The following is a 27666-nucleotide window of genomic DNA, read 5'->3' as shown; positions in this document are numbered from 1 at the left end:
AGATTCTATCTCCCTTTCTCTCTGCCCCTCTCCTGCTCACACTGTCTCTCTCTCTCAAAAATAAGTAAACATTGAAAAAAAATTTATTAAAAAGTCAGATGCTTAACTGACTATGCCACCCAGGTGCCCCTTAGGTTTTATTTATTTAAGTAATCTCTACGACCAGCATGGGGCTTGAACTCACAACCTTGAGATCAAGAGTTGCATGCTCCTTCAACTGAGCCAGCCAGCCAGGTACCCCAGAAATATTACTTTCAAATATTTTCAAACTGGCATCTGTCTCTGAAATATGTCCATTTTCATCATGAATGTAAATGGGAAATAATTAAACAACCTTTTCTCTTCCAATCATTCTTTTGATCAAGTTGCCACTGCCTTCCTAAAAGACATTACAGTGTATAAAATTGAGGCAGAAACAAACTATATTAGCTTCCAATAAAAAAGTATAATTCAATTTATTAGTATGAAATATTTTGAGATAATTTATTGTGTTTGTGACCCAAGTACATGATTCTCAAATATTAGCCTAATTGTACAATCATTTAGTAAAACTGCTCTTTGTTAGACTCCAAGGAAAGCAGGAAGGCACTTTCTTTTTTTGGTGCAGAGATACTATATTTAAGATACTGCTTAGTTGGTTATTTCTTTGATGTTTATTCTGCATCTCTTTCGTCAGATTCCTCTTCCTCAAATTCGATTAAAGGAGCGTGTCTGTTGGCCTGAGAACCTTCTTTGTAGAACACTTTCTTGATCGTGCCATCCTTTGGGGCCTTTATGGTAAGCTGCAGAGACACAAGACACGACCATGGCTATAATGCTAATGAAGGCTGAGCATATAGTAAGGCACGAGATGAAAAGTGAAAAATAAAGCCAACTGTTTTGAGGTCTCTCAAGCTTTTTTATAGCATGGCACTCAGAGAAAATAACATTTTTATGGTGTGCTTTGCGGCTGTGAGGAGTCACTACTTTGACATGCCTGTAACACATTCAAGGTTGCTAACTGGGAAGCTCTAGTCTAACTGATAATGCTCAACATGCTTCACAATAGAGTCTCACTTGGGAAGCTGTTAAAAACTACAGATCCTTGGGCCCCACTCTAAGAGATCCCAGTTCAACCAGTCTGGGGGATTAGTTTTTCAAAGCTCTCCCCTTTGGGGGATTGTAACATGTGGTCAGGCTGAGAACTACTGGCCTACAATTTCTAAAAACCTAAATAGCTAACTAGTTTGATTGAGGTTTTCACTTTGACACTGATGCTTGGCATCCTAAGTTTGGCCTTAGAAAATACCAATAGTTAACAGTCAACTGGCTGACCACCTGAATTTAAGCTAGTGACAATTTCTTTGGTTTCAGCATCAGAACTGACAGGTGCAGTTTCACAAAATGAAAATGAAAATATATTTAAGAGAAGGATGGTTTTTGTTTTGTTTCCTGCAGCTAATGCTTCATAAATCCATGGCTCTTAATATTTAAAATGGTATTAACAAAATAAGGCAAAAGGACAATTAGGTCTGATAGTTCCCAAAGTTTAATTGGCAAGTGAACTTGTGACTTCATTACCTCCATTTTCATGGCAATCATAACCATTAGAGTATCTCCAGCTTTTACTTTGTCTCCAACTTTTACAAATACCTAGAGATTAAGAGTGACAGGTTAATATTTAAAAACACACAGGTCCCGGGGCGCCTGGTGGCTCAGTCAGTTAAGCATCCGACTTGGGCTCAGGTCATGATCTTGTGGTTTTTGAATTCGAACCCCTCATTGGGCTCTGTGGTGACAGCTTGGAGCCTGGAGCCTGCTTCGGATTCTGTGTCTACCTCTCTCTGTCCCGCCTTTGCTTGTGCTCTGTCTCTGTCTCTCAAAAATAAATAAACATTAAAAAGAAAATTTAAAAACAAAGGTCCCTCATAGTCCCCAGAGTTGGGGTTTAAATGTACACAGTGGAAGTATGGGTCTATCTGGTTGCCTTATCTGTCAAACACAGGTGTACAGGCGCAAATCAGAGAACTACAGATCAATCTTGGATTGCTGGCCCTCCTGTCAGTGGGGAGCACCGCTTAGCTCCTCTCCTCCACCCCCAAACCATCTAGTTCTCCTTGAATCAGACGAATATGCTTTATATATTTCGAGGTCCTTTTGTGTTTTCATGAATGTACAGACAAGACATACCACCAACAGGGAAGAAGCAATACACTTAATGTCCTGGGCGGGGTAGTGGGTCATGCCTGATTTTCTAGATTTTATAGGTAGTCTAGGATAGTGCTCCAAGTTTTGAGTGCCCTGTGTGGTAAATGTATAGACTATCTTCATGTGAAAGAATTAAAATTATTGGCAACCCTTGGAAAAAACCCTCTATTTTCCTTTTTACATGTATAAGTGAACTCATATATCCCATATGGTCTCACTGTCTTAGTTAACATGGTTATCAAAGAGTTTTTGGAAACATCACAAAGTGGAGTCAGGTTCCACAGTCAGTGTGTAGAGCAAAAATTGTGAAAAATGAGAAACACTTCTGAAAGCCCCCAAATCACCTAATGCTGGGTGATGCTATAGCAGTGCTTGATGAAATCAATGGTCTAGGGGGCAGCTACAGGGAAAATGTGCTTTTTTCACCTATAGATGCACAGGGACGTCTACATTTTGGAATGTCCATGGGAACTGAGACTGAATGAGCTAAAGGCAGATCCAAGTCTCTGAAATCATACTCCCTCTGAGGCCAACGTGTACAGAGGGGAACAGGGGGTGTAATCATGTTCACTTCTTAAATAGTTATTTCCTCCTTCTTCTTCTTTTTGGGTACCAACAATACAGAGTTGAAGTTTTATGACTTAGATGCATTTACAGGAACTCTACTATATTCAAGTGTATGAAAACCACCATTTGAAGTTATTTCAGCATGAATCTTAATTCTGAATATATATAGCATTCAACACCTTAGAAGCTTCGTTGTTCTTCACTGGTGCCAGCCTTTCAAATTTTCTTTTAACATACACGTAGTTATGTATATTGGAAAACAATGTTATTTAATGATAAATTGTGTTAAATTTGACATTTAAAAAAAGCCTTTGGGTAATGTTTGGTGAATGCTCCATTTTAATCATAAAAAGACAAATTTAGTACAAATTATTTGTACTTTGATGGAAATTTCCACTTTCAAAAATAACAGTATTGTAAATTAGGTAAATGGGTATTTTCACTGAAGACTGAACACAGAACTTCAATCTATCATAAAGTCTCTTATTTTTTTAAGACGTCCTTTCTTTCTTTTCCTTGCTTCCTTCTTTCCTTCCTTTATTTATAGAGTGAGTGAGCGGGGGAGGGGCAGAGGAAGAGGGTCACACTCAGCATGGAGCCTGATCTGATGTGGGGCTCAATCTCACAATTGTGAGATCATGATCTGAGGTGAAATCGAGTCAGATTCTTAACCAACTGAGCCATCCAGACACTGCAAGATTTTATTTTATTAAAAAAAAGTTTACTTATTTAGAGAGTGTGTACAGAGAGAAGGAGCAGAGAGAGAGAGAGAGAGAGAGAGAGAGAGGGAATCCCAAGCAGGCTAGATGCTGTCAGCGCAGAGCCCAATGCCAGGCTCGATCCCATGAACCATGAGATCATGACCTGAGCTGAAATCAAGAGTCAAAGGCTTAACAGACTGAGCCACCCAGACGCCCCTAAAGATTCCAACATGGGGCTTGAACTTACAACCCCAAGATCAAGAGTCACATGCTTTACTGACTAAGGCAGCCAGGTGCCCAATCTCTTGTTTTCTTCAATAGGATACTTTCCAATGAGAAAGATTGGAGAGGGAAAAATAATATATATGACTAAGTTCAATGGAGACATTTACGGGGCCTTACTGAATATCATTCTATATACATTCACATGATTACCTTTTCAATGGTACCAGTCATAGGAGCTATGGCACCTTCCAGAGTTTCATCTGAGCTCTTTGAAGACAAGTATTTTGGGACTGGAATGTCAATCTGAGTACTTCCCTCCTATAAACAGAAAACAAACTGGAAATGAAATCAAGATCAAATCACTAAAGTTTAATTAATATACCTGAGGTAATGACTGTTTTCAAGCTATATGTTAACTCTTTAATACCAGGATTCTAATCTAGCTTTGTGACCATAAGCAATTACTAAACTCCTCTCAGTCTTGGTTTCCCACTATAAAGGAGTAATGGCATCATACTCACAAGAGGATTAAAAGAATTAATGTATGTAACTGTTGATAAAAAAAACGGCTACTGACACCCATTTTGAGTAGCATTCCTACTATCAAGTTTAGACTAAGCCAAGAACTGTTCTTAACAGTTATATATATATATGTATATAATTTCATTAATCATCACAACAAGTTTATGAGGTAAGGAGGTACTGTTATTATTCCTGTTTATAGTTGAGGAATCTGAAGCCTGGGAGTTTAACTTGCCCTAGGTTACACATCTGCTCAGAGGTAGAGCCAGGATTTGAACCAAGGCAGCTTCACATTCCAGAACTCCTACTCATCACCACTCCACCATGTTGCCTCCACCACCATATTGTTTCAGCATTAACTATGGAAAGGAATCTTAGTAAAATGAAATCATCCTTGACTCTGTATACAGTAGTTTAATTATTGGAATACGAAGGACTATGATCTGTAAGATGTTTTTCAAATGTGAGAAGACTGAGGAGGACACAGTGTATTTGATAATGCATTTTCTTTTCTGCCCATGCAGAAACTATGGGCTCATCAGCCAGCAGGCTCCTAAATGAGAGCAATCAGTCAGGAAATAAGCTCAGATCAAAGATATGCCAAGCCCGTCTCAATCATCAACCATCCTTTGACTGCCAAGACACCACCATTAACCCCCACTACCTTCTGACTGCCTACCATCCCCACAAGAACATCCAATTCACAGACTTGCTCTCAAGGGTCACCTCCTCCCAAATCCCCAGAATTCCAAGTGCCAGGAGGGTGGTGGTTGGGGAAAGGATTCAGGGACCAAATTCTGGAGACAATATTGCCCACTGGGCAGTGAGATACTCTCTAACAAGAAGGGTGTAAGGGCATGCTTCAGAATTAAAGACAGAAAATGGATATGTGTCTATCAAGGAGAACTTGTTGGACAAAAGAACTAGGGAAGACAGGATATGGCAAAGAAAGAGTGGAGAAGGGAACATAGAGGAAAGGTCATGGCAGTGATGGAAGGAAGCAGGGTCTTTCTTTTAGTGAGATGCTTCGGGTCAAGCAATTTCTCCCAAACCTCAACAGTGTTATTATAAAAAAGAGACATTACCATGGAAAATAGGTAAACAGTGTTTTCCAGGATAATTAGCTTAGTTTTACTAGCAACTCCATTAACAGAACATTTCAGGTAAGTGCAGTCTCCCTCATTATAAAGACCGCCAAGGACTTGGAAAATTTTATCTTGAATCTGAAAAAAAAACCAGAAAAAGAAGATTCTCAAAATAAAAATAACCCTACAGAATTAATAAAATCAGAATCAATTCTTTACTATTAACAGTTTCAAAAGGCAACAGGTGAAATATTTCTTTTAAAAAGTCCTGTAGGAACTTTGCCCCTAAGATTCATAAACAAAGCACTCTACATAGAAAGAGCAGTAAGATAACTAAAAGAAAAAAACAGATAACATATCTATAGTGCCATAATGCTACAGATAAATGTTCAGTTAAGAATAACGATAAAAACGTGAAACAGAAATGCAAATCAAGTAAAATTATCAAAATTTGTTGGACTATATTACACATTAAGTATTCATTTCTGAGTACCTGAAGTCAAATTTGCTTTTCCTATGTCAATGTTAGTAAAGAAAAAAAGCCAGAACCGCCAAATTAGATGGTGTATCTTTTTTTAAAAATAGTTTATTGTCAAGCTTGTTTCCATATAACACCCAGTGCTCATCCCAACAAGTGCCTTCCCCCATGCCCATCACCCCCCTTCCCCTCTACCCAGACCCATCAGTCCTCAGTTTGTTCTCAACATTCAAGAGTCTCTCATGTTTGCCTCCCTCCCTCTCCCCCGATGGTGTGATGGTGTATCTTTTATCTCCCCAACATGCAGATAAAATTTATGGGTTTCAGTTATGAGTTAAGAAGATAAACTAGCTGGAGACCAGCCACGGTTTTCGCACTTGAAGAGAAAGTGCCAAGAAACAGATTTCACACTTGATCTTTCAAGGAAGCTGACAAAAGGACATGAAACCTTTCTGTTTAAAAAAATGTTTTCTCACATATACACCCAAGAAAAAAAATTCCTTTACGCACAGAAAATCCATTTAAATCTTCCCTATTTTTCATTTCAATTCCCATGAGGTTACTGTCAAAGTCCTGTGGCTATTCTTTTCAAATACACTATGTAGGCTAAAGTGAAATAGGTTACAATGCAGTATTTATACGCTGCTTCTCACCTATCCTAAGTTAAATATGACATTTTACTGTGCTTTGTAACCTGCTAAAACAGCCATGTGAATGTTTGTGAAATTCTCAGGGCATAAAGGTTAGATGGGGAACAGTTTTGTTTAAAGATTTACACAAGCGCATTCTAAATTTCTGAATGTAGTTCAATGAGCAGATTAGTACAAACCGGGAGTTAACTTTACCAAGGGATATGAAGGGGTCCTCATACCAGGGGTACGAATATCAGTTACAACTCTCATATATAGACTCCATAGTTTTTCTGAATCTCAGTTTAAGAAAATGGTACCTCAGGGGTACCTGGGTGGCTCAGTCAGTTAAGTGTCCCACTTCAGCTCAGGTCATGATCCCGCAGTTCGTGAGTTTGGGCCCCGTGTTGGGCTCTGTGCTGACACTTCAGAGCCTGGAGCCTGCTTTGGATTCTGTGTCTGCTTTTCTCTCTACTTCTTGCTCACTCACACTCTGTCTCTCTCTCTCTCTCTCTCAAAAATTAAAAAAGCATTAAAAAAAAAAAAAGGAAAGAAAAGTGTACCCCATAATATCAGCAGATCCAAAGTATAATATCCTTAATCAATCCATTTTGTTGTACTTAAAGTCGCTTGGCTCATATTAAAAATGATTTATTCTAGCCTCTGATTTTGAACCTTAATATATAGGAATTTGGTTGAGTTCTCACATTGTTTTTTTTTAACCCTTTCAGCATTTCATTTTGTCAGTGTAACGGGCTCTTTTAATTGAGGGTTATCATAAACATTTTGACTAGAGATTCTCAAAGTATGACCTGTGGATCCCTCGGGGTCCCCAAGACCCTTCTTGGGGTCCATGAAGTCAAACTACTTCATAATACTAATGCTAATGGTATTTGCCTTTTTAATGCTCATTCTCATGAATATACAGTGGGATTTTCCAGAGACTGTAGACACGTGATAATGTTACTCTGATAGCTAATGAACGTGTGCTTGTGTAATCTTAGGTTTTAAATTTCTCAGTTTATCCTACAACTCAACAACAAAAAAAACCAACCTGATTTTAAAAAGGCAAAGGACTGGAATAAACACTTCTCCAAAGAAGATACGGACAATTAGCATATGAAAAGATGCTCAACATCATTATTCATTATGGAAATGCAAATCAAAACCACAGTGAGATAACATTTCACACCCATTAGGATGGCTATTATAAAAAAGAAAAAAAGAACTCAGAAATAGATGTTGATGCCGATGTGGAGAAAAGGGAACCCTTGCACTCTGTTGTAGGAACGTAAAATGCAGCAGCCCCTATGGAAAACAGTATGGTAGTTCCCCCCAAAAATTAAAAATAGAACATGAACATATACTTCAGCAATTCTATTTGTGGATATATGTCCCAAAGGATTGAAAACAGGGTCTCAAAGAGATATTTGTCCCCCATGTACACAGAAGCATTATTCATAATAGGCAAAAGGTGGAAGCAACCAAATCTCCATCAAGAGATGAATGAATAAACAACTGTGGTATACAGAGGCAATGGAGTATCATTCTACTTTAAAAAGGAAGGAAGCTTGGACATAAACTAAGGCATAGAAGAACCTTAAAGACATTATGCTAAGTGAAACAGCAAATCACAAAAGGACAAATGTTGAATGATTTCATTTATATGAAGTACTTAAAGTCATCAAATTCATAGACACATAAAGCGGACTAGTGGTTGCCAGGGATTGAGGGGGGCAGGTGGGGAACGGGGCAAATGGAGTGTTATTGTTTAAACGAGTACAGAGTTTCAGTTTTGCAAGAGGAGAAAAGAGATGGAGGTGATGATGGTTGTACAACAATGGGAATGTATTTACACTCAAAAATGTTTAAAATGGTACATTTTACATTATATATAATTTTGTAAAATACACATTAAAAATAACAGTAAGATAAAAATATGCTCAAATTTTCTAAGTGGTAAGTATTAATACATGTAATTAACACAAACAAAAGCTCTTTGAGGAATCTCAATAATTTGTAAGGGTATCCATGGATTTTGAGACCAAAAAGTTTGTGAATGGCTGCTTTAGATGTAAATACATGCACATACTTCAGAAATCTGTCAGGTGTCTAATTCAGTGCTATTATTATTATGATTTTTAACAGGTTTTCTTACTTAGGGGAACCACAGCCAAACTGAAGAAACAGAAGCTGTAGAGGGGGTAGTTTCCCTAAATTGGTCTGAAATAAAAGCACATGACATTCTCCAAACTATAGTCCAATGGCTTAGGAGAAACCAGAATGTGAAAAAAGACTCTCCTCTCTATGAGAAAGATCAGATTTAGCTCTAAACTGTAGAAGAAAACCAGTTAGGCTTACCTGCATGCTATATGACCCATCGTGGTTATATGTGACAGCTATGGCTACATCTTTATGGAAAAGGGGGGAAAATTGAAGAAAAATTAGAAGACATTCATAGACTGAGATTCTAAAAACCTCTTTCAACCTAAAGATAATCAGCTGTTAGGGATATGAACATCTTTTAACTCTCTGACAAGACTTTTTAAAAATCTATACGTAAGTTCCAATAATCCTGATTTTCAAACTTTTGTTTTTTAAAAAATAAGAGTTTTAGCAGACTCTTAACTATAGAGAACTGATGGTTACCAGAGGGAAGGTGGATGGGGGGATGGATGATATAGCGAAGGGGATTAAGAGTACACTTATCTTGATGAGCATCAGGTAATACTATGGAATTGCTGAATCACTATATTGTATGCCTGAAACTAATAAAACAACTATACTGGATTAATGTTTTTTTAAAAAGGGAGTTTTAGCTCTTTTAATGTTGTAGGATATTTTAATATTTTTCTCTAAACAAGAAAGGTTAAAGTGGTAAAATAAGAAATGCAACAACTTGGGAGAGAGATTCTTGTTTAAGACCCATATCTGCCATCTGTGGTGTGGTCACCTCTGTGATCTTGATTGTCCTTTGAAATCTCAGGAGTCCTGATCTTCTGCTTCATTCTGACCGGTTAAATGGGTATAAGAATGTAACAATGATTAAATAAATGCAAAAGTACTTTGTAAACTGAAACTGACCATATAAATATATATTTCATATTATTTTGCAAACACAGAATTGGTTAAAGACTTACTGTAACCGACCATATAAATATAATATATATTTCATGTTATTTTGTGAACATAGAATTGGTTAAAGACTTTCCTAGGAGATGGAACTCAAAAGGTTTGTGGTGCAGAGAAGGCAGACCAAAGTCATTTCATCGACTCCTGATACTTTAACCACCATTTTGATGCTGCCAGCTCAAATCTATTTCCAGCCCTGACCTTCCTTCTCCAGAAGTCTGATTAGTCATTCCCAGCTGGATGCTCTATCGCCACCTTAAAGTGAACATGGTGGGTCCAATAAATCAAATCATGTCCCCACTCTGCCTGCATTCCCTCCCGCTCTGGGAGCCCCATGACTGGCACTAGTATTTTCCTTGTCATCCAGGTTTAAAACTTGTCATCCATGCCTTCTCCTTTGCTTTCCACATGCAATAGCTACTACAAAGCTGCCGAATTCTTCCCTATCTGTCCTGTTCACTTCTTCCTTTCATTCCCATCACTCAACCCTGATTCAGGCTGAGGGCCATGGACCTGGCTGACTCTGTGGTCTTCTGGGGACTTGCTTCCTGTCTCAGCCCTTCCAGCTGCTACTTCCTAGCACGTCTCCTCTATATTCAAAATACTTGGCCTGGTATTGAAGGCCCGAAACTCTCAGTCTTATTTCGCACCATTCTTCCACATAGCCCTATATTACAACCAAATGGGAAAATGGGCCAATTACTATTCTCCATATGTGCCCCCAGCCTTCCTCCCCTCACTATGCCTCTTTGCTCTGCTCCTCCTTCACTGTGTCGCCAGTCCCAGACACATGAACTGAAACCTCGCCCCTTGTTTACATCATGCTCGTTCATGGTCTTTGGGGAAAGTCTGTCCACGTGGAATGAATTTGCTCTTCTCTGTTCAGACAGACTTCTGCATATAAAACACCATTATGATTCTTTCCTCATCCAGTTTTATGATGGAATGATTTTTCTCTTTATCAGTAGTTTTTAAAAAATTTCAAAAATAAAACTGTTCACAAAAGTCAAATACTGAAGTACATCAAGTAAAATGTGAAAGTCCTCTCTACTGCCCAGATGTAACTACTATTAAACTCTTTAACATGTGAGTCCCTTCAAATTTTTTAAAATGCACAAACTAGTATTTTTCCTTTATAAAAACAACCTATTCTTATACATACTGTTCTGCAACCAACTTACAAAATTTATTTTTCCAACCTTCTTTTTTATGAACATGTGACATACATATCCACTTTGTCTCTCAATAGTAGCAAGTTTAATGAAGATGATGATGATGATGATAATGACAGCAGCTAATGTTTACTGACCTCTTGCTATCTTCCGTACAATGAGATTTCCATGTGTTGTCTTATTTAATATCCACAACAACCCAAGGAAGTAATGACCACTACCATTCGCATTTATGGCTGAGGACACTTGATACTTAGAGAGAGTGTGTCACCTGCCCAAGGGTCATAGACAACAGAGAAGCCAGAATGCAAACCCATAACAGTCTAACTCGAGGGTCCACCATACTGCCTATCTTCACAACATACTCGCTTCTCCTCCATCAGATGGTAATTCCTTAAGGGGAAAAAGTAGGGAAAAAGACATCTTTTTTTCCTCTTCTTCACATTACTCAGAACATCTATTTTTTCAAAAGCTTTGTAATGACCATATGAGTAACTGAAACTTCTCTATGTCTTGTCCGTATCTTTCAATCCTTCTTAAGAGAAAATGCACCCACTTACACAGGATTAGTTTTTTTTTTCAATTTATGAAATATGTAAAGTTATGTAGCTGACATGAATGCTAATAGAATCACAGTAAACAAATTACCAGGAAAACTTTAAATTCTTTTTTTTTTAATGGTCATTTTTCTCTCCTTTTTAAAATTTTTTTAAATTTTTAAAATGTTTTTTAAAATTTATTTCTGAGAGAGAAAGAGAGAGAGCATGAGCAGGGGAGGGTCAGAGAGAGAGGGAGACACAGAATCCAAAGCAGGCTCCAGGCTCTGAGCTAGCTTTCAGCACAGAGCATGACGTGGGGTCGAACCCACGAACAGTGAAATCATGACCTGAGCTGAAGTCAGATGCTCAACTGACTGAGCCACCCAGGCGCCCCTAAATTCTTTTTAAAAATCTAAATTATAGTTGACATAATTGTAAATTAGTTTTGTGTATACAACATAGTGATTCAGCAATTATATACATTATGAAATGCTTACCATGATAAGTGTATCACGATACTATTGACTATATTCCCTGTCCTGTACTCTTCTTTCCTGTGACTTACTTGTTTTATAAGTGGAAGTTTATACCTCTTAATCTCCCTCACCATTTCATTCACACATATTCCCCCCGACTGTAGCAATCATTAGTTTGTTCTCTATATTTGAGTCTGTGTCTCTCTTTGTTGTTGTTTGTTTATTCACTTGATTTTTTAGATTCCACATATAAGTGAAATCATATGGTATTTGTCTTTCTCCAGCTTATTTCACTTAGCATAATGCCATCTAAGTCTATCTATGTTATCACAAATGAAAAGATTTTCATTCTTATGGCTAATATTTCATTGTGTACATACACTATATTTTTATCCATTCATCTATCGATAACTTATAGCTAGTATCATACTCAATGATAAAAAGCTGAAAGCTTTCCCCTTAGGTAAAGAATAAGACAAGGATGTCTACTCTCACCACTTTCATTCAATACGGTACTAGAAGTCCTACCACACCAATCAGACAAGAAAATAAATAAAAGATATTCAATTGATAAGGAAGAAGTAAAACTGTCATTATTTGCAGGTAATATGATACTACATATAGAAAATCCTGGAGACTACCAAAAAACTATTAGATCTAACAAATAGGGAAAAGTTGTAGGATACAAAATCTACTGAATTTTGCATCTATTGAATATTTATATCTGTTGAAAAAAATCTGTTGAATTTTTTTTGTTTTATTTATTTATTTTGAGAGAGAGAGTGAGCATATAAGCAGGGGAAGGGCAGAGAGAGAATCCCAAGCAGGCTCCCTGCTGTCAGTATAGAGCTCAATGAGGGCCTCAAACTCACCAACTGTGAGATCAAGACCTAAGCCAAAATCAACAGTGGCTTAACTGACTGAGCCACCGAGGTGACCCCTATTGCATTTCTATTTACTAATAATAAAATAGCAGGGAGGGAACTAAGGAAAACAATCCCATTTACAATTACATCAAAGAGAATAAATTCTTTCACATATTACAGGGAAACTGAACTTATCTTCCCTCTCCTAGTTATATCTAGACCTCCAAAAGAGAACCTTAGATATCCTCTTATCTACATTTTAAATTAATTAATTAATTTTAAGTAAGCTCTATGCCCAACATGGGGCTTGAACTCATGACCCCAAGATCAAGTCACATGCTGTACTCACTGAACCAGCCAGGTATCTCATCCTGATATGTTTAATAAGGTATGGAAGGTCAGCATGATGCAGTGTTAGATAAGTGCATATACCTTGGAGCGTGGGTTCAAATTCTGGGTCCACCAATTACTTTTGGTATGATTTTAAGAAAATTATTAATCTCTCTAAGCTCTGTTTCCCCATTTATAAAGTTGGTATTAATAATAACACCAATTATATTGGCCTGTTCTGAAAATGGAAATTAAATAATCCATGGAAGGCACTTAATATTTGGATATGCCAAAAGCTCAATAAATCTTGGCTATTATTGTTACTATTGAGGGTAGGGCAGGGTTCTGTGAACCATGGCCACTAGCAACAAAGTAAGAATATTTTTTAAGCCTTAAATATTTAAAATACTTAGTCATTCTCACTGAGATTATTAAGAATTAGTTCTACTTTAGATTCATAAGTGCTTCTGGGCCCTTAAGACCTCCTGTTTGGTGCACTCAGTTATTCAATCATGGTTACTGTTAATTAGCATTTATTAGAGACCCACCAGAACATTTCTGAAAACTATTACATTCAGGCCCGGGTTATCGCTGAAAAATAACTACCAAAAGGATGTAGTGAACAGCAATCACATTTGCTTTCAATAATGTATTTATTTTTTAATTTAAAAATTTCCAAGAAATGCAGCACAGTTCAAAACACTTCTAAATGCTTCAGTAAGAATCCATACCACATAACACAGTGAGCTTGTCTGAATTTTAATCACAAGTATGATTTTCTATTTAAGTTGAAGAGGTCACTTGAAACTTTACTGCTGCTGCTATTTACATTTAGTATATAAAAGTAAGATAATCCCTAATTTTGGAGGGTCTGGTTTTTTAGGATGAAATGAATAAACACATTAGTATAAAATGGATATTAGTAGATACTAGTGGATCATTGCAAACTTTCTTTCCATGTATGCAATACATGTAAGGTAAAGCCCATCTAGGTTCAGGATGAAAAAATATCCCAAGAGCTTTAACCCAATCAACTTAGATGAAAAAGGGATTTGCTAAAAACTGAGTAGATGTCTACACAGAGTGGATATAAAGAAGATTCTACTCTGTCTGGGGGTGGGGTGGGGAAAGAGGGTGTTCTCATGAGCTAGCAAGAGAATTCTGTTCCACCTGGTAGGCACATTTTTATAATGGAGCATTCACAGTTCAACGACACCGGACATTCAAGGTTAACTAGTTCTCCCAGCTCTGACTCTGCCCCCATCCTGTTTCCCACACAAATTGGCAGCAGAAGGGATACTGCTACCATGTGGGATTCTGATCCCTCTGGTACATTGTTCCAGTCACAAATTTATAAAAAATTTAAAGTTTTAGATGTTAGCCTCTCCTGGCTTCAATTACAATAAATCAGTCCCACCCTCAGCCTACTCAAATTAGTTTGTAGTTAAAAATCAATTTTCCACTGGGAAAGTAAAAATAGCACAGAAGTCAAGGTCAGGAAGGCTGGATGTCAATCTCACTAGCCTTGAGTAAGTTCCTTAACCTTCTTTGCCTGTTTCATCAGCCATACATGAGTATGACAGGGACTCCCCTTTAATTATAGTGAAGATAAAAACTTACATGTGATCAGGCACTTAATAAATCATAGTTCCTTAGTAACCCTCTTCCGCCTGAAACAGTGTCTGAGTGGTGGGTAATCCTCCCCCTGGAGTAGTTTTGGATATTGTTTTTCTTATTTAAAAGTAGAACATTTTGCTGAAGAAAAATTGCAAAGCAAAGAAAGTACAAAGAAGGACGATGGGGGGTGGGGAATCACCTCAAATCCCACTACCCAATGGTAACCTCACTAACATCTTGACATATTTCATTTTAGTCATCTTGCTATGTATATTTTATGACATATTTTTCAAATATTTACAAAATACAGAAAAAGTATAAAGAAGAAAAATATTGCTAATGTACCACCTGAGCCAATCGATTCTATTATTCCTTCTGATGGTTAGATTGGGAGCTTAAAAAATGTAATTGACCCATCATGGCTTGGCTGAATCCTTTTTTACCAGATAAATGTGATCTTTTCTATAAAGCACATTTCTCATTTAATAAAACATTACTTACTGTTTTTACCATCCCTAAGAGTTATGTTTCTGGTGTAACAGATATTCAGTCTTCTCCCACTACTGGATGCAAAAGGGGAGTACTGATCTAGAAAAAAATTAAAATTGAACAACAAATTTACAAACACCAAGCCTGACTTCATACCTTTTGAAAGAAAACATAAAACACCTGTCCTACACTGGCAGCTCAAGTGTATCTTCTTTGTTCTTCCTATTGCTTTAACTTTAAATTAGACACTTTTATTTGCATCTCAGGAAATGTCATATGAAAAATTCCAGCTTCTCTGGAAAATCAGAGTATTTGTAGCCCAAGCTATCTTCCTCTGGGGGCACAAGCCACACAGTGGTCTCTCCTTCTTGGGCGAATACATTCCAGGTCACCAAAATCTCCACCACTCACTACTTTTCTTTCACATAGCCTCCTTTTGCATCACTCCTATGGCCCACAGGCATGTGTGTTCATCCTCTGTTGGACAATATCCACCACAGTACAGCATAGCTGAACTAAAGCAATTTATTCTGAAGCTCATGCATGTGCCAGTTTACATTATAAAAAAGGAAGGAGAGAGTAGAGGATGCTTGATTGTAACAATGCTATGTTCAGGCTTAGGAACACCGTATGGGCATATTTAGAGGCATTTCATTTACTGTAAAAAGACAAAATGAGAATACAGCACACATCTAAGGATGTAGTTATATATTTTAAGCTCTCAATATAACTTTCTTTTTTTTTTTTTAAATGTTTTATTTATTTCTAGGAGAAACAGAGAGACAGCGTGAGCAGGGGAGGGTCAGAGAGAGAGGGAGTCACAGACTCTGAAACAGGCTCCAGGCTCTGAGCTGGCAGTCAGCACAGAGCCCGACGCGGGGCGCGAACCCACGAACTGCGAGATCATGACCTAAGCGAAAGTCAGACGCTTAACTGACTAAGCCACCCAGGCACCCCACAATATAACTTTCTTGAATGAATTTAGAAATTACAGATCCTAATAAAAAAAATCCTATAATAATACTAAAAATAATGAAGAGATAATGGATTAATTTTATTTTTCCTGTTTGCTCCAAGGGTCAGAGTTAACCTAAAGTAACTATTCTGGAGCAAGTTTGGGAGAGCTCAGATTTTGCTCCATTTAGAGGGAAGAACATTTGAATGGAGAACTCACTGAGACTGTAATAAGCTAATGAGTTTTCATTATGAATTTCTAGCTTCCTGAGGCATTAGGGAGAGGTTGGGCAACAACTTAGTGGGGGAGCTGAAGCAGAGATGTGTGTGTATGGCAACCAGGATGAATCTCTACCATAGTCCTTCCCATGCTCAGGTTCTCTGACTGGAGAGAGTCAGAAATTTGATCACAGAATGGAAAAGGAGAGGAGGAAATAACTCAACAATAAATTACAGGTAAGCAAGGGCATCCGAGAGTCCCAGAGCTCTGTCTTTAGTCCCTGGGTTCCTGGGACCAAGGAAGTTGCCGCAGGTACAGAGGATACAATAAGTAGGCACTCGAGGAGCAGTGAATTAAAAAAGCTTTGGAAGGGATCAGCACAGGGTATGGGAAGAACTACAGTCTGGTTTAAAAAAGATCCCCATCTCAACACTGTTAGGCAATTAGTTAAGTTATATTTAATGGGTTAAAAAGTGTTTATGGGCACATCCATGATATGTGAAACTATTCTACCTCATACTAAAAAACCACATCAGCAGAGAACGGTGTCAATCACTGAGAGAAGAAAAGGGACACAAGAGTGTCATCAAGAACGAAAAGCACCTCCAATGATTTTTCATAAAATCTTGACAAGCAGAAGAAAGAGAAAAGCATTCCATACCTTGTGACTGAATTTTGAAAACATCAGACACAGCCTTCTCCTTGAGGATGAGACCCAGAGCTGCCTGGCATAAAAACTCTTTGGCTGTGGCCTTCCGACTAGGCAACAGTTCTTTGCGGTGTTGAGGGATGAAATCAGTGTGTACGTTCCCAGCCTCAAATTCTGGGTGGCCAGACAGGCTGAGGAGGAAGTCAATGTTGGTTTGCAGTCCAACAATCTAGAAGAGAATAAAGCCCATGTCCCCAGTGAGTGGGAAAACATTTTCTATAGAAATTTGGCATAGAAATCTGCTCTCTGTACTAAGGATTTTCTACTATGAGCAACTCTCAAGGAAAATAAAAAACCTACTAAAGTACCACATGGCGATAGGACAGCTCACAGGGAAAACAAAACAAAAAACTCACTTCACCATCACTATATATCTGGACTTAACACTTAAAACTACATTTTACGATACATTTAAACAAAATTTTTTAATGTTTATTTATTTTTGAGAGAGAGAGACATCAGGGGAGGGGCAGAGAGAGGAGGAGACAAAGAATCTGAAGCAGGCTCCAGGCTCTGAGCTGTCAGCACAGAGCCTGACGTGGGGCTTGAACTCACAGTGAGATCACGACCTGAGCCGAAGTCATACGCTTAAACAACTGAGCCACCACTGGTGTCCCACAATACATTTTAAAAGTAGTAAACTACATTTTATTCTTTTATGATAAAGAGGACATAAGAGATGATGTTAGGGTAGGTAGTGTGGAGACATTTAATTGTCTCTGGCTACATATGTGATAAATGTTAAGAAACTTATATGAGATTTATTTGCAAGATATTGAAGACTTGCTGCTCAGAACACTCCCACAAAACAGGGAAACCGCCAATAGAGCATAGGATTTCTATACTGAGAGGGGACAGGTATTAAATGACCTCAAAGGAGCTTCTTTCCAACACTAAAATCCAAATTTTACACACCGATATAAAAATAAAAAGGTATAAATTGAACCTAGACCCACCCAATAAATGGGATCAAGGGTAAAACCAACTATCTGAGACTTGGGTTCATTCATATATTCATTTAATAGCCATTTACTGAGTACCTTTTGGGTGCCAGGCCCTGCTCCAGGTACTGGGGACATGTTGAAGAATAAAACCTTACAGAGCTGACATTCTAGGGACAGATAAAAACAATGTCTATAAACAAATATGTAATGTGACATCAGGCCATATGAATAAAAATAAAGCTGGGTAAGGGGATCGAGAAAGGGCTCTATTTTAAATAAGATTGCCTGGTTTCAAACTCCACCACAAAGCTGTTGTAATAAAAACAGTATGGTAGATTGGCACAAAAATAGAAACAAAGATCAATGGAACAAGTGGAAATAACCCACACTTATACAGTCAATTAATCTATGACAAAGGAGGCAAGAATATGCAATGGGGAAAAGATCATCTTTTCAATAACTGATATTGGGAAAACAGGATAGCTACATGCAAAAGAATGAAACTGGACCACTTTCTCACACCACACACAAAAATAAACTCAAAATGGACTAAAGATCTAAATGTAAGACCTGAAACAATAAAACTCCTGAAAGAAAACATAGGCAGTAATCTCTTGGATGTCAGCCTTAGCAACATATTTATGGATATGTCTCCTGAGGCAAGGAAAACAAAAAACAAAAATAAACTATGGGACTATACCAAACTAAAAAGCCTTTGCACAGTGAAAGAAACCATCAACAAAATGAAAAGGTAACCTACTGAATGGGAGAAGATAGTTGCGAATGATATGTATGATAAGGGATTAGTACCCAAAATATATAAAGAACTCCTACAACTCAACACCAAAAAAAACTAATAATCCAATTAAAAAGTGGGCAGAGGACCTGAACAGACATTTATTTTTTTCCAAAGAAGACATATAAATGGCTAACAGACACATGGAAAGATGTTTAACATCACTTGTCATCAGGGAAGTGCAAATCAAAACCACAACGAGATATCATTTTACACTAGTCAGAAAGGCTAGTATCCAAAAGACAGTAAATAACAAATGTTGGTGAGGACGTGGAGAAAAGGGAATGCTTGTGCACTGTTTAGGAAGGAAACAAAATAGTGTGTGCAAAACAGTATGGAAGTTCCCCCCAAATTAAAAACAGAAATATCACACAATCCAATAATTCCACTATTGTGTATTTGCCCATATAAAATGAAAATATGAGTTAGAAAACACATATGCAGCCTTATGTTTATTGTAGCATTATTTACAATAGTCAAGATATGGAAGTAACCTCAGTGTCCATCAACAGATGAAGAATAAAGAAGATGTAGTGTATACACATGATGGAATACTACTCAGCCATAATAAAGAATGAAATCTTTGGGGTACGTGGGTGGCTTAATTGTTTAAGCATCCGACTCTTGGTTTCGGCTCAGGTCATGATCTTGCAGCTTCAAGGGCTCAAGCCCCATGTCAGGATCTGCACTAACAGCATGGACCCTGCTTGGGATTCTCTTTCTCCCTCTCTGCCCTTCCCTTAAACAGGCTCTCTTGGTCTCACTCAAAATAAATAAAGAAACTCAAAAAAATAAAAAAGAATGAAATCTTGCCATTTGTATCAACATGGATGGACTCAGAGGGTATTATACTAAGAGAAACAAGTGAGACAAAGACCAATACCATATGATGTCACTTACATTGTGGAATCTAAACCACAAAACAAACTAACAACAGAAACGAACTCACAAACAGGGACCTGGTAGTTGCCAGAGGGGAAGGTTGTGAGGGGAGAAGGTAAATAGATAAATGAGATTAGGAGGTACAAACTTCTAGCTATAAAATAAGTAAGGCACAGGGATGGAAAGTACGTATAGGGAATATAGCCAATAATATTGTAATACCCTTGGTGACAGATGGTAACTACACTTATTGTGGTGAGCACTGTGTAAGGTATAGAACTGAATCACTATGCTGCAAAGGTAAAACTAATATAACATTGTGTATCAATTATACTTCAATTAAAAAAAATGGAGCACCCTGGGAAGACCTCTGAGGTGGGCAGGAGCTGAGGATGCTGAGAAGGGAGTTCTGTGATCATGTAGGGAAAGAATGTTCTGGAAGAGAGAACAGGAACACATGGCTCCATGCTGGGTATGTCTAGGGAATGGCAAGGAGACTAGTGAGGTTGGAGCCACAGAGATCAGAGGTTAGGTCAAATTAATGACATATAACAATCTGGATACCACAGGTTACCAACAATTCCTTCTATAAAGCTACATCAGTGTGTCTACGGCTTACTGCACCAAGGAAATTCATGTGCTACTGAAAAGCATCAACTCTGTCAAATGGATAAAACTGAACAAAATTATTTCCTTTGGACAAAGTAATACCAGACTGTAGGCCACACTTGTGTAGTTGGCCTTATCTACAGGATGAATATGAATTTCATGTCAGATTTCACTGAAGTGTAACATTGACATTAATAGCTTTAGTGCTGCAATTTTTCTTTCCTAGCTGAATCAAGAAATCCTTAAACTCTATTTTGGCTCATGGGAATGTGAAATCATTTTGCACCTGACACATTGGTGGAAATAAGCTGACAGGGACATAGTCTGGCCAATCGTGACAGACGTACTTGATGGTGGAGATACAGAGATCATGAGGTCTCTAACATGGCCCCAGGTCACTCACGTTGTACTGACGAAGGCTGTATCTCAGTTTTGTTAAAGCCGCCTGGCGATCTGCAGCCCATACAACCAGTTTCGCAATCATGGGGTCATAATGCACTGAAACTTCATCTCCTGAAATTGAAAAACCACAGTAGCCATTCTAAGTCCAAACTTAACACACAATACAATATGATATGAAAGACATTCTGCTGTGGCTTTACGTTCACTTCATACCTAATCCTTAGGAGCTCTTGCATGGTAGTCGTTACCATGGTTTTATTCATGAGGAACTGAGGCTCATAGGGCTTTAAAAACTTACCACAAGTCTAAGGAAAGTATGGCTAATCCAAGAGCACCTGAAGTAGTGATCCAATATCACATAGGCTGGCTGTCCCCGTCCTCTCTTCCTCGGAACCTTGTTTTCCCTTCTCATTTTGGAAGTCAGTGCAAACTGCCTCTACCTAGTCCTGTCACAATCCCTTCTGCCCTTAGCATTCCCTTCCTTCCCCCCCTCGGTCTCCTCATGAGAAAAATCCAGATAATAATCCCACTATCCTGTAGCGTTCTTAGGAGGACTGACAATAAAAAGGCCAAGTGCCACACCTGGCAGAACTGATAAACACATAGCAGCCATCACTGTTATGACAGAGTCTTAGAGAACAAGAATCTGAACCATGCAGCCCCGTAAGTTCAGGGCCATGCACACGAAGACCCAGTTGTAAGCCAGCCTNACTGTTTCCTGGAAAATTAAAAAAAAAAAAAAAAAAAAAAATCTGAACCACGCGTATCTCACTGGTTAGAAATGGTTCAAGTTAAAAGGATGTGGTGTGTTATCAACAATACTGTTCTAGGACCATTGTGTGATTTTTTGGCAGGTCACCTGACCCCTCTGAACCCCAGGGGCTTCATCTATATTTCAAAGGGTTAGTTTACATTCCCCTATCTATCATCCACCCACCTACCCAGCCCAGCACTCACCAACACACACTGAACACCATCTAGGCCCAGGCTTGAGCAAGATAACATGGAAGACACAATCTCTCCCTTAAGAAACTTACAGTATAATGGGAAAACTGGACAAGGAGTAAAAGGTTACTATAAAATAATTTAATAAGAAAAGTGCCCAATGAATGAATACACAAGGGGCTCAGGGAACACAGAAGAGGAGGGTTGGGTAAATTTCTTGGAACAGAGTATCCTCCCAGCACTAAGATGTGAACCTGGGAGTTCTCAGAATTACACCTCTGTTATCCTTGGAGCACCTTTATTAAATTACACTGCAAGTTCTGCCTGCCCCACAGATTCCTTCTTTTCTATTGCAAATGTTCTCTTTTCTCTCTAAAATGTTCTGCTGTTAAGTTAAAAAAATTTATTATCAAAGATTGCTGCAGTTTAGCCAGAGCTCTCAAAATTCTGCCAATTTGTCATCAAGAAGTCCTAACTCCTCATTTTGGCTTTCAAGACCCTGTGTGATTTGCTCTCAACCTGTATCTCTACCTGCATTTCCAACTATTCACCATCCTGAATATGTGTCTCCAGCCACATTATTTTCTTACAGTTCTTCAAACACATCTTTAGTTAATTTCTCCTTTCTTCACCTTTCTGTATGCTCTTCAATCTGCCTACTCAAATCTACTCCAAACTTTCTCTTAGGAATGTGTCCTGGCTCCTGGCTATATAGTCTAATATAACATCTAATCCTGAGAATTGCTTTTCATCAGTCACCATATGCAAAGCTTCTCTGGCAACTAAAGTCAAGGTAGTAGTAGCTCAGACCATGGACTCTGGAGCCAGAAAGACTAGGTCTGAATCTTGGCTCCAAGGGTGATATTGGGCAAGTCACTTAACTTCTTTGTGCCCTAATTTCCTCATCTAGAAGATGGGGGTGCTAATAACACTAATAACTACTCACAGGGTAGTTTTCATGGTTAAAGGAGCCTGTATAAAAAAAGTCACCTAGAACAGTGTCCATAGTACATAGTAAATGCTAAATAATTGTTATGACCATTGTTATTAATCATATACTGAACTGTGAGAGCTCTTGCACTGTTACTATTATTTTTTTAACTTAGCTTGCAATAAGTTGATATATTAATTCTTCAGCTTGATGTCAAATCCCTTGAAGGTTAGAAGTTGTTGGGCATAGCAGATATCAGTGACCTTAAATCACTTTTAGAACTAGGCAGTAGGCAGAGTAAAAATACAAAACAGTAGACACAAAATGTTTGTTATTTAGGTTTGAACAAGTACTGCTACATTTTTAAAAAGGGTGTATTGTTTAAAAATATTAGTTATTCTTTAAAAATAACTATTCCAGAAAGAAAAATATTTTAAATATTATTTTATTTTAAAAATAAAAATAAAGATTAATGAGAAATAAATTAAATCCTTTATGCTAAAACATACAAAACACTTCTACAAGACACAAGGAAAAGATACCATCCACAAATAACACAAATAACAAAGACTGAGACTTTCTGTTTTATTTCACTTTACCTTGACGCACTCCAGTTTCAATTCTGGTGCAAAGGTCTGCCTGAGGGGTGGAGAGGTGCACTAAAGGCCCAGCCCCAGGCATGAAGTTATTGTCAGGATCTTCTGCATATATTCTAGCTTCAAAGGCATGGCCCTGAAGGGTTATTTCTTCTTGGCTCAAAGGAATCTTCTCTCCTGCTGCAATCTGGTAAAAGAAGAGTATGTGCTTCTGTGAAAATCCACCTTAGGGCACCTTTGAGATTTGGGAAGTTGATGGTCTTGCCTTTCTCTATGGAAAATGCATATATGGGCTTTATAACGAAGCCAAATAAAAACTATAACTTTATCCACCTACCCAAGTTTTGGGCAAAAGCAAAAACAGGTTAAAAACAGATGTAGCCTGGAAATAATAAATTAATTACAATAGACTTCTAGAGTTTTTAAAAAGAGAAAGCAGGTAAACTGACAACTAAATTATAAATATAAAAATCTGTATTTCTTCAATGTAATCACAACTAAAATTTCTTACTGGCAAGGTATTTTCAGTTTTCATTAAAACCTTAGAGCTCAGTTACCAAATCAATCTTTTTTTCTTTTTTTACAGTTAATTATTAGTTGGTGTTTAGGACTATACTCATAGCTATGGCTAAAGTGTGGCATTTTTCATCTTTGTCATCTTTCTTTCAACTTTTTTTTTTTAATGTTTTATTTATTTCTGGGAGAGAGAGAGCATGCAGGGGAGGGTCAGAGAGAGAGGGAGATACAGAATCTGAAGCAGGCTCCAGACTCTGAGCTAGCTGTCAGCACAGAACGTGACACGGGGCCTGAACCCACAGACCGTGAGATCATGACCTGAGCCAAAGTTGGATGCTTAACCAACTGCGCCACCCAGGCACCCCATGTCATCTTTTTTTTTTTAGGTGTATTTAGTTAAGTATACCCAATGTGGGGCTCAAACTCACAACCTCAAGATTAAGAGTCACATGCTCTACCAATTGACCCAGCCAGGCACCCCTATCTTTGCTTCCTTCATCACCAAGAGTGATAAAGTAAGACAGAAAATTGTTAATTTTGTAACAGTATAGTGATTGTTATATTGTATGATACCAGATTATAAACAGGATGATCATTATTGTTTATCACTACTGTAATTATATTATTTTGACTATTACATGCCAATATAATGACTCTCTCTTCAACTAGTATCATTTGGAAAAGACTACTGGAAGACATGCTGTCGCTCTTTCTTTACTTCCTCAAGTTTTCCTCTAAGATGAGAAAAGGACAAACCGAGAAATCAAAAGATACAGAAAACTAAGTAATTTAGCACCACTTGGAACTAAATAGGTAAGCTTGAAAAAGAGGCAATGGTTTTATGCCTAAATCTGTAGATAAGGAAAATCAGAACAACAGCAGTTAAGAATGAAAGGAAAATGGACTAAATTGAATGTCTTTACAGCATGGTGTTTTGAACCACACTCTGCAGCCACATTGCCTGGGTTCAAATTCTTTCTCTATACTTACTCTGTTCTGGGCATACTTATATTGTGGGCAAGTTTCTTAACCTCTTGATGCTTCAGAGAAAAGTATATATAGCAAGCATTACATAGTGTTAGCTACTGTCATTTCATTCATATCCTTTATAGTGAACAACTTTTTAATACTTTAGTAAACAATTCTGCTTGCCTTAATATAAACAGGGAGGGCACCTGGATGAGTCAATTGGGCATCAGACTCTTGATTTTGCTCAAGTCATGATCCCAGGGTTGTGGGATCCAGCCCTGAGTTGGGCTCTGTGCTGAGCATGGAGCTTGGTTAGGATTCTCTTTCTCCCTCTGCTGTTCTCCCCTGCTTGTGTGCATGCTTTCTCTCTCTCTCTAAAATAATATATATGTGTGTGTATATGTATATATGTGTATGTGTATATACACACAAGGAAAAGAATAACCATCTGTCCATATTTTAAGACATGATCTTATTTCTGATGATATAGCTCCATTTCAGTCTGGCTTATCTTTGCCTATTTTCCTCTCAAGTTGGCTTCCATCTGAGCTCAGAAGAGACACACCCTAACCATGCCTCTGAATACTTGGAAATCTGTGCCATGTGAGTTCTCTCAGGCTTAGACTTGACTCTTTGGAACTTGGATACTTTTGCCAGCTTCCCATGAACATGGTTAACAAATTGCATCTGCAGCCTGGATGCTCACACCACCATAGCCTCATTCTAGGGAGGTCCTGGAGCTTGAACTCTTGACTCAGTAAGTGGTGAGACCCCTTGTTTTACCTCTGCCTGGAAGCCAGACTCCAAAGTGCCTTGAGCATTTATAAATGAGGTCCAGTGGTGTCCCTAAGTTCTAGAATCCCTCCCCAGATAAGAAAAGTCAACTTCTTTCTTTAAAGAGCCTCTTTTAAGAACCTCTTACAATTTCTTGAGATGCAGAAATGAAAGTCTACTATTTCCCTTTATGTCCAAGTCTTCTCTTCCCTTATTCCTTGGAAACCTTTTATTCATCATGATTTCAAAATTCTGGACTCTCTTAGTTACAGCTTCAGAAAAAAAAAAAATCCCCCTTTCCCTGAATTCTGGAAACATAAGAACTCTTTCCAAAACTTTCTAAATCCACAACAATTTTCCTGTTACTTACTAACACTTACTAGCCTGACGTGCCTGGTTTTCATTAGCTCCTGAGGCTATAGAAGCCCAAAAGAATCTTATGGCTCAGTTAATACCACCAATCATCCCCAATGAACCAGCAAAAAAACCATCACATTATTGCCCACAGAAGTTCTAAAAAGATCAAATTATCAAAATAATCAAGACTTTAGCATCACAACATGCAAAAAAAAAAAAAAAAATTAGATTCAGAATATATAAAGAACCAAGAATTCTGCAGAGATCAAAATACTTACACTTCTTAAACATTTTTTTCATATTAAAAAAGCTGTAAAATCAATTATTTTCAATAATGAGAGAAAAACAGGCTAAGTTATTATTCATATTTGAAGGAATATGTTTTGTGGAACTCTAGTTAAAGCCAGTGCTTCTCAAACTATTTATAAGAAAGGAACAGTTATAGACTCCTATTTTTGTAACATACAGTAGATACAACATAGAAATGGCAAAAATGCTATAAAAATTTCTAAACACTTATTCTGAACGGGATATACTTATCCCACCACAGACCAACAACAGTGTGCAAGTCAGCAATTGCATGTGGCTCACTTTTTTGGTCCAGACTATTACTTTGGTTCTTCATTCCAACCCTTCCTTAGCTCATTTCACAGTGGCTAGTATGTGTCCTGGCTCGAAAATTGAATAATGGCCAGGCTCTGAATAATGTGGCCTCAGGCAGAGCACAAGGCTTTGGTATTGAGACACTGTGGTCACAAGAAAGCCTCAGGGGCAACAGCTCACCTGCCCCTTCGTCTTAGGCTGCCCCACGCCTAAGGAAAAATGACAGTAAGTGTAAGGTTCGAAATCTGAGTCCATAAAGTAACAAAAATGTCACAGCAACAAATGAAGTATTATTTTTAACATCCCATTTTCCTGTCCTCATGACAACTACCAAGAATTGAACCCTTGTCCAAAGGGACTCCTTTTTTCAGGAGGCCAGCTGCTAACATATTCTCAAGACTGATCTTTAACAGAAAAAAAGTCCCCACCCTAAGCTGCCACTCCACCAAGTCAGTTCCTGTGATCATCTCAGTAACAGGATGTTCCACTTGCAGCCTTGTATTCATCTCCATGAAGTAGAAATTGTGCTTGGAGTCCATGATAAACTCTACAGTTCCTAAAAGATAAAACACAACGGTCACATTTCAACAGCATATGATCCGTAGAAATCAAAACCTTCCATGATGTGTTACACCAACATTTACTGTTGCCTGCATTCAATGGTAAACATTTTGCATTTCATGAGGAAAATTATCTCACATTTTGCAGCAGCAAATAATTCTTAATCAAAAATAGGGAGCCACACAAAACCTAGCAATAGAAAGGTATGTTTGGGGTTTTGAGCAAATGGTAAGTCCAAGTTATAAACAGTCTAAACTGCTGCAGCAACGAGAACATGGTTGGACCATGTGTTATGGCTTTGGTGCAACAAGTCCCCTGGAACTTCAGGATGAGACATCCCATCTCACTCTCCCCCAGTAGAAAAAATATAACATTGTTTCCTCCAGACTGGACATTTCTTTTAAGAATCCTTTTGCTGGGGCGACTGGGTGGCTCAGTCGGTTAAGGGGCCAACTTGAGCTCAGGTCATGATCTCCCAGTCTGTGAGTTCTAGCCCTGCATCGGGCTCTGTGTTGACAGCTCAGAGCCTGGAGCCTGCTTCGGATTCTGTGTCTCCTCTCTCTGCCCTTCCCCTGCTAGTACTCTGGCTGGCTGTCTCTCTCTCTCTCTCTCTCTCTCTCTCAAAAATAAACACTGGGGAAAAAAAAAAAAAAAGACTCCTTTTGGTGGGAGCTGGGGTGCACCTGGGTGGCTCAGTCAGTTAAGTGTCCGACTTTGGCTCAGGTCATGATCTAATGGCTGGTGGGTTCGAGCCTCTCATTGGGGTCTGTGCTGACAGCTCAGAGCCTGACGCCTGGAGCCTGCTTCGAATTCTGTGTCTCCCCATCTCTCTGCCCCTCCCCCTCTCATGCTCTGTCTCTCTCTCTCTCAAGAATAAATAAAC

The 27666-nt window shown here is 38.2% G+C and overlaps 1 protein-coding gene across 1 annotated transcript in view; it reads right to left on the bottom strand.

The window, feature by feature from the left end:
• Positions 1–449: 449 nt before the first annotated feature.
• Positions 450–27666, bottom strand: part of MCCC1 (methylcrotonyl-CoA carboxylase subunit 1) — a 58912-nt gene continuing 31695 nt past the window's right edge. Inside the window, exons 10-19 of the mRNA XM_077754489.1 lie at positions 26651–26778; positions 23007–23190; positions 20533–20642; positions 16851–17067; positions 15028–15114; positions 8756–8805; positions 5288–5425; positions 3891–3998; positions 1561–1632; positions 450–782 (exon numbers count right to left, since the gene is read on the bottom strand). Of these exons, the coding sequence (XP_077610615.1) occupies positions 654–782; positions 1561–1632; positions 3891–3998; positions 5288–5425; positions 8756–8805; positions 15028–15114; positions 16851–17067; positions 20533–20642; positions 23007–23190; positions 26651–26778 (1223 nt within the window). The 3' untranslated portion in view covers positions 450–653. The remainder of the gene's footprint in view (positions 783–1560; positions 1633–3890; positions 3999–5287; positions 5426–8755; positions 8806–15027; positions 15115–16850; positions 17068–20532; positions 20643–23006; positions 23191–26650; positions 26779–27666) is intronic.

This window comes from Crocuta crocuta, unplaced genomic scaffold, assembly GCF_008692635.1.
Source record: "Crocuta crocuta isolate KB4526 unplaced genomic scaffold, BGI_CrCroc_1.0 scaffold70, whole genome shotgun sequence".
Classification (NCBI taxonomy): Eukaryota; Metazoa; Chordata; class Mammalia; order Carnivora; family Hyaenidae; genus Crocuta; species Crocuta crocuta.
The sequence above is the reverse complement of the archived record's forward strand: the minus strand, read 5'-3'. Positions and strand labels throughout refer to the sequence as shown.